The 14843-nt window shown below is 38.7% G+C and overlaps 2 protein-coding genes and 1 long non-coding RNA gene across 4 annotated transcripts in view; 1 reads left to right on the top strand and 2 right to left on the bottom strand.

Moving 5' to 3' along the window:
* Positions 1–1974, top strand: part of ERP44 (endoplasmic reticulum protein 44) — a 97670-nt gene extending 95696 nt beyond the window's left edge. Inside the window, exon 12 of the mRNA XM_045467793.1 lies at positions 572–1974. Coding sequence (XP_045323749.1) covers positions 572–673 — 102 coding nt within the window. The 3' untranslated portion in view covers positions 674–1974. The remainder of the gene's footprint in view (positions 1–571) is intronic.
* Positions 1975–3412: 1438 nt separating this feature from the next.
* Positions 3413–6725, bottom strand: LOC123592583. Its single transcript, XR_006709846.1, has 2 exons — positions 6128–6725; positions 3413–5110 (listed from the first exon to the last, which is right to left on the bottom strand). It is a non-coding gene; the product is annotated as an uncharacterized LOC123592583 (long non-coding RNA).
* A 1228-nt stretch (positions 6726–7953) lies between these two features.
* Positions 7954–14843, bottom strand: part of STX17 (syntaxin 17) — a 74291-nt gene continuing 67401 nt past the window's right edge. For both annotated transcript variants that reach the window (XM_045467794.1, XM_045467795.1), the window contains exon 8: positions 7954–14462. In XM_045467794.1, the coding sequence (XP_045323750.1) occupies positions 14223–14462 (240 nt within the window). In that variant the 3' untranslated portion in view covers positions 7954–14222. The remainder of the gene's footprint in view (positions 14463–14843) is intronic.

Genomic DNA, 14843 nt, shown 5'->3' with positions numbered 1-14843 from the left:
AACAAGGACTACATGTTTGTTCTTGAGGAGCTCATAATGTGGAGATAAAGGATAGTCTTAGATATCTGAAATTCTTAGAAGTCACACAGTTCCACTGTGCATTTTTGTCTACTGTTGGTGCACAAGTATGGAGCATTTTCCTTCTTATGTCACCTAATTTCTGGCATCCAGGTAATTGTTAAAAGCTCTATGAACAGAGTGGGTGCCTTTAATCCTCTTAGTGGTCATTTGTAGGACAGAGGGGTTTGGGACATAGTCACAGCTGTGTGGCCTCTCCAGAATATTCTAGGAAAGCCCCTAGGTGGCAGGTATTGTGTTTCCTTCCAGTACACTCCAAGAACTGTCAACAGGTCCACAGTTAAGGGTTGTGTGGCACCCTTGCCCTGGGGAATCTGATGAGTAAGGGCATTTGAAATGGGGAAAGTAAGATTTCAAGCTTAACTCTGGTCTTTTGTACATAGTGATTATTGAGCAAATAATTATAAAACAACTACCATTCATCTACTCTTATTAAAATAGTGTAATTCCATAAAATATATTGCTATAAAATGTTTTATTCTTTCTCTTGTAGCAAGTCCAAGATGTAGCAAGCAGTCCACCTGAGAGCTCCTTCCAGAAATTAGCACCCAGCGAATATAGGTATACTTTATTGAGGGATCGAGATGAGCTTTAAAAACTTGAAAAACGATTTGCAAGCCTTTCAAACAGCAGCATCAACTTACGTGGTGGAAATAGTAAACCTATATTTTCATAATTCTATGTGTATTTTTATTTTGAATAAACTGAAAGAAGTTTTGGGTTTTTAATTTTTTTTTCTCCCCTGACTCAAAAGGCATTGTCATTTAATATAGCCTCTTTTTAAAAATCTGTTAGGGATAAAAAAATAATAATAAAAATAAAAACCAGAGGCCTATCTTTGCTTTAAATCTGTCCTGTAAAATTTTTATAAATCAAGTGAAAGATGACATCGCCAGAAACATACCGTGAACTCGCACTACTAGGTTAGGCAGGACTTAGGGATGTTTCCTGTGTGGTATGTGCTTTTCTTTACATATGATCAGTTCTGTTGGTATTTCATTATCACATTTCTCAAAGCTAAGAGGGTCTATATTCTGGATACGGGGAAGGGAATAAATGAAAATTTTCACACTGTGTACTGCGTTTTACTGATTGGTCGGATATTGCTTATGAAAATTCCATAGTGGTATTTTTTGGATTCTTAATATGTAACTTAAACATACTATGAAGAGGAGGAGAGCCATAAGCCAGAACATTTGGCAGGAACTGTCCTTACAAATTAAGAAAAAGAAAATGAAAAGTGTTATTAAATTTCTGTGTGTTTGTCTAACAAAATGGCATGTGGATGGCATTTAAAACTTTGAATTCTACCTAAATCTGAGCTACTAGTGGAGCAGGCAGGTTACCACTGTTGAACCAGATCCCTTTTAAGGCTCCTCCTATCGTGACATGTTCATTTCCAATGACAAAAACCAGCAGAGAAATTGTACTTCAATAATTCTAACCACCTTCTATCTTGTAGAGTCTTGTTCTGGATGTATAGATCAAAAACAAAGACAATAAGGCACATATGTTTTTAATTTTTTCCATTGTAAAATCGTTAGAGGACCTCCCCACTCTAGATTCCCTGATTTCCCAGGCCTGCAGTGTATATAGTCAAATGGGTCCCTGTGCCAGGCCTCAATACTGCTAGGGAACAAAACCAGAGGGAGAGGCCCCTCAGTGTCATATCAGGAAGCCCAATGCCAGAGGACAGACAGGTTCAAAATTGGCTTTCCTCTTGGCCTGGGTTGGTGCTATAGGCCAACAGTCATTTTATACTTGGAGTCTAGTCAATCCCAGTTTGGGGAAAGATTATTTTTAAGCTTACAAGGCTGACATGTGCCATTATATGTAGTGTGTAATATATGTAACATCTTCCAGTTCTTTTAAAATAAAGTGAATATTTATAATGCATATTTAATGATTGTTATTTTAAAAAAGCCTAGAATTCCTAGTTATGCATGACTTATCCATCATTTCATTCAGAATAGTAAACGTTAATAAGCTGATAAGGGGCATGTTTAGTATATCTTACCAGGTTGTTAACTAGAAAAGCAGGACAGAGCTTCCTCAAGGTCGGGTCTTAGTTCTGTTCAATTCCTTGCTTTTAATCAGTACCTTTGAAATCAAATTTGTAGCCTTCAGGTCAGAGAACAGACCAAATCTAAGGCAGTGAGAATGAAAATTCATAAACATTCAACAAGGCAGCACACAACACTGAAAGCAGCATATGCAGCTAACTGGAATAAATTTATAATCCGGTAATTAGCTTTAAAAATATTGTAAATAAAAGATAACACTCAAATATTGGATTGCAGAGAGCTGACTTGAGAGTAGTTCTTAGGAGAAAGGCCTCAAGGAACACATGTTCAATGTGATCGAATATAACTGAATGGCTGTTAAAAAAGATTTGAGGCTGCATTATTTACCTTTTATGCGTATTGGGACTCAAATGTCTATTGAATGAGGGAGATGCAAAGTGATGTTGGATAAGTTTTGTACCCCTTAAGGGCTGAACATTCATCAGGACTTGGTGCCCAATTTTATTTAAAAGGAAAAAAAAAATGCAAAACACCAAAATGCATTAGGGAAAATAAGTTTTTGCCATAGGGCTAGTGCATGGGGTGGGGAAGGGGGGAGTGCTGCGGCTAAGAAAATGAGAAAGGAAGTTCAAGAATGGGAGCTGATTGTGCGGGGCCTTGAATGCCAAGCTAAAGGGTTTGTACTAGATCTTATGGGCAGTAGAGATGCACTAACAAATTTTAAGCCAGAAGTATGCTCATATTCAAGTTTGAGAGGGAATACTGTGGCTGCAGGTCTAGATACAATAAAATGGGCCACCGCAGGAGAGAGAATAGCCTGAACTAAGAGTGATGGCAGAGATAGGAACAGATCCAATAGATGGCAAACATGTAGATTCCACAGGGATTTGTCACCAGCTGGATGTACAGAGAGAACTTGCAGGAATCTAGAACTCACAACTTACCCATCTTCCCATCTGAACTCTGCGTCAGAGGATATTACATTTATCGAATCGACTTTGGGCCTGAGGCTCCTCAGCTGGGGAAGGGTGGGGGGAGGATCCAAGACTAAAGAACGGCTGAATCGCAAAACCAGAAAACTAGAAGCAGTCCCTTCTTGTCAACCTGCTACCTTTTCAAGTTTTTCAAAAATTGGTCTAGTACTGAGGGGGACCATAAAAGGATGAAAACTTCCTTTAGAGGAAATTCTAAACATTTTTTAAATAGTTAAATGAACGTAGAGAGGAAGATAGAGAATAGGCATCTAAGCATCTCCTAGAGCTCCAGGATGAAGTTGCCAAAGGTCACATACAAAAGAAGGAAAAACTGGCATGATAGAGGCCAAAAAGAGTGAAATATAAAAGTGTTTTGAAATATTAAATCTCAGGATGAGCTTAAATTTGCAGAAAGTGCTAAAGTTGCCAAGAAGCCATTAAAAAAAAAGAGAAAAACCTGGGGGCAAAAAGAATAGATGAGTTTAATGGATTAATAATCAAGAAAAGCAGAATAACTCACTATTTTTTCTCTGATGAGATATAGGCTAGCGGGGCCAAACTAAAATGACATAAACAAAAAAGCAAAAATGAGAAATAAAAACAATCTTGCCACCTTAACTAAAAAATGTCAGGGCTCTTAAGACCAAACTTCAGTGTCCCAAAGAGCTGCTGGAAGTTACAAGTGCTTTCTTTTAGCAACTACTGGAGATTTTTGAGAAATCATGCAGAATGTATAGGTGACAGAAGACTGGAAATGAATAGTATTACAGTTTTCAAAATAATTGTAGTTAAATGGCTTTAGCTATTTTTCTAAATAAAACATCTCACTGAACCAAACAAATGTTTAAATAGTCTATATTTGGAGAAAAGATTTAAATAGGTGATAAGAAAACAGTAGTCAATTTTTAAACTCAATATTTACAGACTCTGAAGACAGTAAGTTGTTTCAGAACTTAAATTGTTTTATGCTGATGACAACTGTTTTATGTGTTCATTAAAACAGGTTGGATAGGACCTCTGCTTGGCCACTGTTTTTTAGCTGTGTTTGAATTTTTGTATGTATTTCCAAGTAATAAAACTATATTTATAAAATATTTCTATATTTTAGACTTCTTACTAATTCAATTTGTCATAAATATCATAGTGTGAACATTTTACTCTGAATCCAGATGACCAGTAACAAGCTTTTCCAGTTTTAATGTTATTTTTTAGGTTACTTAATTGTACTTGAATCAGAATGAGAAGATACATGAATCCATATGCTGACAGCTCAAGCCTGGCCTTTAGTTGAAGTGTCAAAAGCTCCCTCTCACAGAGCACACTGGGGAGGACTCGCCTGCCCTTAGGCTTTGGAGAGGAAGAGGAAAAGCACAGCTTACAAATTGCTTTTCTAAAATGTCCTCTTCTCTCCTCCTCCCCCCTACCTTGCCTAATAAATTCTTTCTATGCATCCTCCAATGCCCAGGACAGTTCTCACCCACTGTGGTCCCACAAACCTTTGTTTATGTATTTTAGAATACCCAGTCTAGTACACACTGTTGGAAGTACATGTATCCCTTTGTCTTATCACCATGTGAATGCCATGAAGGTAGGAACTCATGTCTTTGTATTCCCAGCAACCTGGAGCACTGTAAGATCAGTAATTCTATGATGAAAAAAAAAAAAAAAAAGCCAAATTCCATAATAAATGAACAAAGGACAAGAAAACATCATAACTAGAATGGACTCTGCCAAGAGAATTAATAGAAGCTGTCCTTTTTCTCTATTAATATCTTACTGTAATAGCAAAGCATTGCTAGGTATTGCTAACCTGTTGTTTCCCAGGTCTGGGCCACTCAGGTAAAAGACCATGTACTTGCCTATCTTGTGCTGTGTCTCATATTACTTACTGGGGTGGGTGATAGGAAGCTGTATGGCCACTCTTGATGCCATGTATAAAGTTGCACATGCCATAGGGAGGATCAGATCAGTCTTGGAAGCCTGGTACTATGACTGTTTTCTTGCCGTAACCACTGCCCAAGAGGGCATCCCTAGCTGTCACACAGAGAGGGAAATAGAACAGGGCATTTATTCTGACTTATCAATTCTTCCTATCTTCAATAATGAGCATGACTTTCTGATTTAACACACTGCTTAACAGTCTATTTCAGAATTTTTCTAGATTATAAAGTAAATTACCTGGTCTGTGGCTTCTGAAATAGAACTTTACCTCTTAAATTTTAGAATTTTGCCTGAGTTCAGTGTTCTGGCACCTTTTCTATTTTCTGGTTCCCCCAAGATTACTGGTAGTACTTTATAATCACATCCACAGTTCCCACAAACCTCAGGAGGATGTTTTTTAAAATCTAAGCCTAGAAACAACAAATTATTTTAAAACAGTTTTTTTTTTTTTTTTTTTGAGGGGGAGGGAGGGAATAACCTTGCACTTACTTTCATTGCCTTTATTAATAGGGTGACCATGTAAGTTTATCATCCAAACCAGGACATGTGAGAGTGAAAGGAAGGACTAGTAATAATTTCACCACGACAACAGATGCAAATCAAGACTGTCCCAGGTAAACTGGGATGTATCATCACCGTATCATGTTTGGATATCATTCTTATCAGAGATGAAAAAGATTTATTCCCAACCAGTCACCTGTCATCATTATGCCACATTCTTTTTTTTTTTTTTTTTAGTATTTATTTTTGAGAGAGAGAGTGAGAGCAGGGGAGGGGCAGAGAGAGAGGGAGACACAGAATCTGAAGCAGGCTCCAGGCTCTGAGCTGTCAGCACAGAGCCTGATGCAAGGCTCCAACTCATAAACCGTGAGATCATGACCTGAACCGAAGTCAGACGCTTAACCAACTGACTGAGCCACCCAGGTGCCCACACCATATTCTTTTTTTAGAAAGTCCTTTTAAGAATTCCTGGTATTTCCATCAAGTTTCCACTCATTTTAGGTGGCTCCCTAACACTATTCTTACAGGTCCATGATACTTTTTCATTCATGTGCTGTTCCTTTAAACTTTGGTTAAAAATAACAATTACAATTAACACTTGCCACTTACATTTGTGCAGTTATGATGAGCCAAGCTCCATTCTAGGCACTTAAGATGTACTAATACTTTTAATCTTCATGACCACCCTGTAGGATAGGCAAGGTATCAACAGGGAAGGGGAGATTCAAGAAGGGAAGGCTAAAGAAGTCCCAAGTTGTTGACCTTCACTCTAACCCAAATAACAGGCCACTGTTATGAACAATAAAACCTAGGGAGGAAAGAAAGGGAATTAATGTCCATGGGGAATTAGTAAGTGCCAAGCACTTTATTCCTTTTCTTCCCTATCAACTCACTGAGAGGCTGTTTGGTGGGTAAAGTACAAGAACTTGGGTATTAGAGACCTTGGTCAAAATCCTGTCACATGCCTACCTCTTTTCAGTTCTGCCCTTTTTGAATTCCAATCTCTGCCTCACAGCAATTAAAATCTTGCTTCTACTTTGTCTCAATACTAGGCCATCAGATTATAAATCCTTCTTGGGTGCCTACTATTCTGACCCCATCAATCCTACGGTAAGAAAGAAGATAAACCCAACTTTTCTACACCATTTCTTCAGTGATTCAGGTCCTATATCCTAAGTCGTGACTTTTAATTAGAAAAATAGAAACACCTTTACCTCCAAATTCTGAAATTTTCAGTTCATGGCTCCCACGTGCTGGAGGTATTTTCCAGATTTCTTCTGTTGCATCCCTCATTCCTATGTTAATATACAAAAGTGGTACTGAGCAAAGGTTTGAAAGGTCTTAGAAGGCTTTTTCACATTTCCATACATATCCCTGAAAGATGGAGCAGCACACGTACTATGAGCCCATCATTTGTCATCTGGAAGTCACTACTGGTGTGTGTGTGTGTATCATTTCTTCCTTCTCATCACTGTATTTCATGCCATGAAATACTCCAAGAAGTAGGTGATAAAGTCCCTGCCCTGAAAGCAGCTTACAGTCTAGCTGGGGAGATCCAACAACCATGGACAATAGATGTTTACAACTATGAAGTTGTAGAACATCGCAGAATTAGCCCCAAGTGAAAGTGGGAGCCAATGAACTGCAGTGATCAAGAAATAGAGATGGAAAACTGGACCTTGAAAGTCTTGGACAGTCAAAGGTAAATTTCGTGACTATTTCTCCGTGGGTTTTCAATAAATATTTATGGAATGAATAGCAGGACAGGAAGAAAGCAGGCATTCAATATGAAGCAGGGGATCTCACAGCAGAGAGGCAAGAAAGCACAAATCACTTCTTGCATGTGGGAAAGAAAAGCAAATAGGCTGCATACACTGAGAACCCTGGCAAAGGTGAGGTTTATTACCAACTTCACTGGCCAGGAAGGCAAAACGAGGAACTCTGAGGGTTGTAACAGTCTTGATCTGAATCAAGGCAACCCATTGATTCCTTTAAACAAAGAATTATTAAGTTAAAAACACATATAATACCACTCTCTCTGTATTTCCATCCTACCAGCTTCATCGCTCACATTTAACTCCTTGGTTTTCTGTAAGCACACTATGCTCTTTCATGTTTTCAGCCTTACGTACATGCAATTCCTCTGCCACTTCAAAGGCCACAACTCTGTCTTCAGTTAGGCATATCTTTCCCGCAGGTACTGTTCAGGTAACACATGTCCCACCAAGCCTTTCCTGTTTCCAGGCAGAGCAAATCACTCCATCTTAACTTTGTTCATTCCTCTTTTAAGGTACTTACCATGTGTTACTGTGACTTCTTGCTTTATGTATCTGAATTCATTAGCCAGAATGGTTTACAAGGGTAGATTCTACAGGTCTAATATTTTTCTATATATGGCCCTGGTACTCAACACATAACAGGCATTCAGTCCAATCTTTGTTGAATGAATTTTATTGCATGTTTCCTTATACAAGCACCACTCAACAACATAATGAATTCAGTAAGCTTTACAGAATTTGTAGAAATTCTCACCATTGGGCCTTTTCTTGTGCTGACCCTTGCTAACATCAAGGGTTTAACAATAAAATGGAAACTATGTTTAGGAGATTTAATAAAACCCAGGTAAACATCTTTTTAATGATTAACCATAATACAAGAAAATCTCAAGTACTTGAGAAATGTATGAATAACATGTACTCTTGAGTTGTTTTTCTCAAATATTTATTAGTCAAGTTTCTCAAAGGAGCTGGACAATGGTCCATTCAAGCCTGGAGTATCTATGTTGCTGAAGAAAACCCCCCCACTTTGGCTATGACATACACAGGCAACAGGACTGACATTGTTTTGGAGGTTAAGAAACTGAATATAATTCCTTCTGGGGGGACAAAAGGTTTTCCTTAAGAAACAACTTTTGGGTTAACTAGTTCTGTAAAATGTAGTATTACAGAAATTATTTCCGTCTGGACAAATGTAAACAGTTTATTGCCAGTTTGTAACTTCACAGAAAAACTTTAAAATCATTTTTGTGGAATGTCTGATTCTCAGTGGCACTGTCAGATGGGGAGTAGTTGAGTTTGAAGAGATAAAGCTGGGGCCGGAAATATGGCAAGCTGTGAATGCCAACCTAAGGGGTCTGAACTTTATCAAGTATTCAGTGGAGCCACTGACAATCAGCAGAAAAATGGAAGACGGACCTAGTTCTCACTCTTGTGGCAGTGATGTGAGGAATGGCTTAAAGTTGGGGAAAATGAGGTAGGGGGTGTATGGAAATACAGTTTTTTACAAATAGATGACCATGAATATATTTATAAGTAGATGCAACTAACATTCAAAGTAGAATTGACAAGACTCAGTAAGTGGCTATATATAAAGAATGCAGAGAGTCAAGTTACTAACCCCTAAGGTTTATGGTTGGCGAATCCCTGGCTGGAGCAGGAGAAGGCAGGCACCCCTGAGAAAAAGCTTACTATGCAAGAGACAAAGCCAAAACTAGCCTCTGATCTCCTGATTCCCCACCCAATTTCCTTTTCACTATTGCTATTGCCTGATTTGGAATGTTAAAGCTGGTCTGAAAGTCCATAAGCCTCAGCAGGCAACTTAATATGACATAACAAAACCTCAGTTAAATTACTTTGAGGATTTTTTTTCTTAGACCTTGGTTATAATTCTAGCTGTGGTGCTAACTAGCTTTGATCTTGGGTAAATCATTTGCCTCTGACACCTTTTTACATTTTTATTCAATTTATTTCTTTTGTTAAATTTGCACATAAATATTTTTTATCCCCAAAAATAAATAATTTCTTCGAGGGTGGCAATGTGGATAACATATGGACATTTTGCCACTGATTGTTTATAATACCCAAGAAGTTTCTCTGTAAAATGGTGTCAAATTAATGAATATAAATAGTGAGAACCACTTGCTAGAAACAAAACGAAGTGTTGTTTAAAAACACAAACAGAACCTCAATTGTTTACATTATCTTAGGCTACTGGGGAAGCTTTACTACCTTTTATGAGTCCTCTGACTACTTACGAACATTGTCTAACATTCATAAGTACCTGAGAGCCAAAGCCATGTTATGCTTGATTACAGGAGAAAAACATGTCCATTTCACAGGAGAACCCTTTTCCCAAGCTTTTCATCATTCTTCCTCCCAGATTTCAAGTGGCAGCAATGAAGGGCAAAGGGGGCCCTGAGAAAGACCTTTCAGTTTTAAGTTAACACAAAGCATAGGTTGGTTTGGTTTCTGTTTTTCACTGGAGGAAAATGTTATACATGATTTATGTATATTTCAGGCTTCCTCAACTTCCTGTGATTGATATTACCAGTATTCAGTCCTTACTCCTGTGCAAACTACGTAGGACACTTACAGGCAGGCAGGCAGCCCACAGAGAAAGGTTTTTGGACTCATAGGATTCTCCCTTTGCAGCATTCAGCATCAATATAAACTAAAAGTTCTTGCTCCAGGAACTCTGGCCAGCACACCCCCTTTCTGGGCATCCTTAGGTTACTAGCTCCAGAATAGGTGGGTAGGAGAGCTAAGCCAGTAGAAGAAAAGCAAAACTGAGAAAGGGAGAGAGGAAAGGTCATAAGGACAAGGGAGTGTAATTTGTGACTAATAAACACCGAGGTGGCTTTTCTATGTGTTTGATAAAATGTCTTTGGAGATGATTTCAAAAGAAAAGTTTCAAAAATGTTCTAAGTAATACTAGTGTCACTACAGTAAGTGCGTGGCCTCCCAAGGGTACCATTTTAAAATTTTTTTTTTTTTTCAACGTTTATTTATTTTTGGGACAGAGAGAGACAGAGCATGAACGGGAGAGGGGCAGAGAGAGAGGGAGACACAGAATCAGAAACAGGCTCCAGGCTCTGAGCCATCAGCCCAGAGCCTGACGCGGGGCTCAAACTCACGGACCGCGAGATCGTGACCTGGCTGAAGTCGGACGCTTAACCGACTGCGCCACCCAGGCGCCCCCCAAGGGTACCATTTTAAAGGAGAGTAATCATTTGATTCTATGAGTTATGATAGATTTTGCAGTAGAGTTCATTGTTAATATCAAAAAGCACTGCTTAAGAGATGGCTCTAACCCATGGAATACAAGAAAATTTGTAGGATGTGCAGGTGGAATGGAAACATTTTTAATTTCATAGTCTAAGGACCAAATTCGGCACTGGGTACTTCTGCATCAGCCACTATTGAAAACTCTGAGGATGTGGGACACTTTGTGACAAAAGATTAGGAAAAAAAAAAAAACCCACTGCAAACGAATGGCATATGTAAATTCACAGCAAGCCTGCCTTACAGAATAAATTGGGTTTGGCTGAAGCAGGACGAATGGCCCACCTCAATTTTATATACAGAAGTAGCATAGTAGGAGAGTAATAGAAATTTTTGTAGTTCAAGAGACCTAGTGAACATCCTGGCTTCAACTTTTTACAGCTGAATACCCCCCTACAAATCATGTAACATCTCTAAGACTCAGTGTCCTTACCTGTAAAATGCCTAGTGAAGTGCCTGGAAAACAAAAGATATTCAATAAATATCAGTTCCTCCATTAGGTGTTTTCTTCTTTTCAAACTAAGGGTCACAATCCATTGGTAGATTATGAAATCAATTTGGTAGGTTGCAACCAGCATATTTTAAAGACTGAAATAATAAAAAGCATCAGAGTACCCTACACATAATGTCGTTCCATTATGCATATGCTGAGTTTTGATATAAATGCATTTTTTACTGTGAGTTACAACCAAAAAGTTTCAAAGTCTCTGCTCTACAGAGAAATTCTCAAATTATTACATCACAGAAGTCTTCAGGAAAAACAGTCTTTAGGAGCACTGCCTTTATCCAAATGAGCCTCAGTACATTCTCCCCACCCCCATTCTGTACTTTTCACCCGTGACTTCTTTATTTTATAACTGGAAGTTGGTACCTCTGTAAATTTTAAGAACTTTAAGTGCCCCTTATCTTCTAATGTGATCTAGTAAAAATAAGACATGAATCACAGAGAAGATGAACTTAATCTGATACTGTAGGGCATTAAATTCAGTTTAAGATTGGTTTCTGTGTCATATTGTCTAATTTATACCTCTAAACACTTTATAGGTTGATTAAACACTTCCAAAAAATTTCTACAAAAAGTTAGCTATTAAGTTCTATTATGGGGAAATTAGATACAATTTCTAAATAATTTTAAATTGTAAAACTTTTTAAAAGGGCTGTAACTTGCCTGAACATGAAGACTGCTAGAGTAATATTCCGATCCTGACGACTACTGAAAACCAAAGGCCTATATGGGAACATGCAGTGGGAGTATAAATGAGATCCCCAGACGAAATGTGAGCTTCAGTTACAGGCCTCCTTCCTCCTCCAGCTCCAGTGTAAAACTAGTCCCTGGTGCTGTTCAGCAGGTGGGCTTAAAACACATAGCCAAGTGCGGGTTGGCAGAGTGGGAGTAATATGTCGAGATGAAGACTGGGCCAAAATGAAGGGCAGAATACTAGAAATTACAGAACTCAATGATACAGCTCAATCTTGATGTAACTCTACCTTAAATTTGTAATTTTGGCTGGCCAGGCCAGATTGGCCATTATTAGAAGTACCTATGGGACTGAAGTTTAGCAATCTTGTTTTAAACAAGGACCCTGGGTGATTCTGATCCTCCTTCTGGTTTGAATACCCTCTGTTAAAGGGACAGCGAGGATCAGAAAATATTTAAAAAGGTGGAGTTCCAAATATCCCAACCTTACAGGAATCCAATATCAAATACTGGATTAGAATCCAACACTTATTCAAAGCATTTCCTTCTTGGCATTATACTAAAGATACAAGTCAACAGTTAGCAATACTTGATATTTTCCAGTTGTTGAATGACAGTAAGAAATGGTGCTTTCTCTTCATTAGAATTCATTGGTGAGTGAGATGTAAAGTGATGAATCACTAATTCTACTGAACCATTATTACACTATATGTTAACTAACTTGCATTTAAATAAAAGGGAAAAAAAAAGATTCATTAGTGACCGTCAAGAAAGTGGGAGAGAGAAAGGTCTGTTTAGATTAGACAAAGAAGTGAAAGGTAGAATTAATAAAAATTATTAAGAGTAAACTCAACAAGAGAGAAGTGATAAACCATTCAACCACCTGAGGAATCTGGTTCCCGAGCTCACACATTTGGTGGTATAGGTGCCCATTCCTCTGCTCTCAGAAAACAGTAAAAATTAAGGCAAAAGGAAGTTCTTTCCTATTTAAATGAGTTGGGGGTGCAGAATGAGGCTACCTGTGATTTTGAATTCTTTTCTCCCAATTTTAAAATCTCTTTGCTATTTGATAAGACAGACACTAGGTTAGGCTGGGCCATGCTTGCTCTTTTGGGATTAGCACCACAAATCCTTCGTGAGGACTGAGTCTTGGCACCAGGCTTTGTCTATCATCTTGAATGTGAGAAAAGGCAGGCAAGAACGCCATTCTTGGGAAGAAATAGCAGCTGTGAAAAGTAAAGGAAAGCACAGGAGACAGCAGAGCCTGGGGAAAAGGATGGCAGTAACAGAAGTGAGGTAGAAAGCCCTCCTCCAAGGGCCAGCTAGAAAGACTTAGGGTCAGAGAGTCCCTGTGTGGCAGGGACATCAGTCTCTTGAAATTGTAAGACGTCCCTAAGAAATGATCTGGTGTCCCCCTACCTTCTGATTTTTTTTTTTTTTTTTTTTTTTTTTACCTCAAACTCTAACAATGTTGGAAATATTTGGAGATTTCTCTTCCCTTTTTTTCTCTCTTTCACCTAGAGGTTACAAGTAAGGATGATTGGAAGGAAACAGAGATGGGAGACAGTACAAGAAAGCAGATTATGAGAAAAGTCCTCATTACACATGGGTAGAATTCACCCCACAAGTCAAAGAACTGTTCAAAATTACAAGGGAGGGAAGGCAGAGGCCACTGGATCTTTGAGGTGTTAAGAGACTGACAGAGCAAGCTCAGTGACTGGCTTAATAGTCTCCTACCACTTGAGATTCTGTGTTCTTTATTTAAAGAGAGACAGAAAGAAGAGTTCAGAGAAGAAGCCAGTGTCACAAATTAAGTTACCTGAAAGAGAAATTGCACCTCTCTTTCCATTTTCTGACACTATTAGTGTCCGTCACCAGAAAATACAGGTGACCAAACTGCAATAAGGTTCACCAAATGGACTCCACCATGTAGCTCACCTGTTCCCCCTCGTGAGATCCCGACTTCCTTATTTGATAAGAAAGGCTCCTAAACTCCCCATTCTTTTCTTTGTTAATGGGCCAAATAATCTCCTATGTTTGGGAGATAAACAAACATATTTATAAGATACTTAACCTTAGGGTCTCCAAGTCAGGGTTATAGAATAAACTAGTCTTCCATAACCCATCATGTCCATACATCTCAAGTCCTTATCAGAGTTGTAAGCTCAATTTTCACATTTCCAGGCAGAAAATCTGCTCCTTGGCAGTCTTTAAACTTTACCCGACAACACTACACACCCTCATCCCAGGCTCCTCAATCTCTAACATCTCCATTAACACTCCAGCAAACAACAAAATATATCCACTTATCACAGTTCAATCCCACTTGAACATCTACAGCCACTATCTTGATATAATCATGTTCCAAAACTGACTGAGTGTCCAACAGCAGCAAAGGTCCTCATTAGGATAGACATGTTGGCGCCAATAAGACTGAAGTTGGGTTTTAACTGCATTTTTTGTCAGTTTGGCTGGGGAGATCTGGACAGCTGGAAGTGAGCTTCTCCATCATTTTCTGTTTCTTTCTTTGTATCAGTTTTCCACCTGTGAAGCCCAACACCCCACCACCAAGTGCAGCTGCAATTCCTGCCACTTTGAAGCCTGCAAGGAGGCCAATCGGACCCCCCACCACTCCTCCGATGAGTGCACCTGCCACAGGCAGAGCTGCCAGCTTGTATTTTGCAGCCTGTAAAAAAAAAAAAAAAAAAAAAAAAAAAATTCAATTTAGAAATTGAGTTGAGAATATCTGCCTGTGGTGATGTGCATTTTCCTCTCATTACTCCTGGCAATGCCTCTTTAACTCCTGGTACATAATTAACCCTAGAGATTGGGGAGTGGGGGGAAGTATTCCACAGGTACTACAATTGCTCCTGATCTCAGAACTCAGAGAGATGAGCTACAAAAAGTGGACTGCTACAAATTGATTTTACTTGCAAAACAATCAATCCACTAACTATCTAGCAGGCTTATTTCAACAGTTTCAGCTGCTATAGATACCCCCAAAGCTTTTATGCTGCACAGAGATTATTCCATGCTGTATACCTGGGGTTAAAAGCAATATTCTATG

The sequence above is a fragment of the Leopardus geoffroyi genome, chromosome D4, assembly GCF_018350155.1.
Source record: "Leopardus geoffroyi isolate Oge1 chromosome D4, O.geoffroyi_Oge1_pat1.0, whole genome shotgun sequence".
Lineage (NCBI taxonomy): Eukaryota > Metazoa > Chordata > Mammalia > Carnivora > Felidae > Leopardus > Leopardus geoffroyi.
The sequence above is the reverse complement of the archived record's forward strand: the minus strand, read 5'-3'. Positions and strand labels throughout refer to the sequence as shown.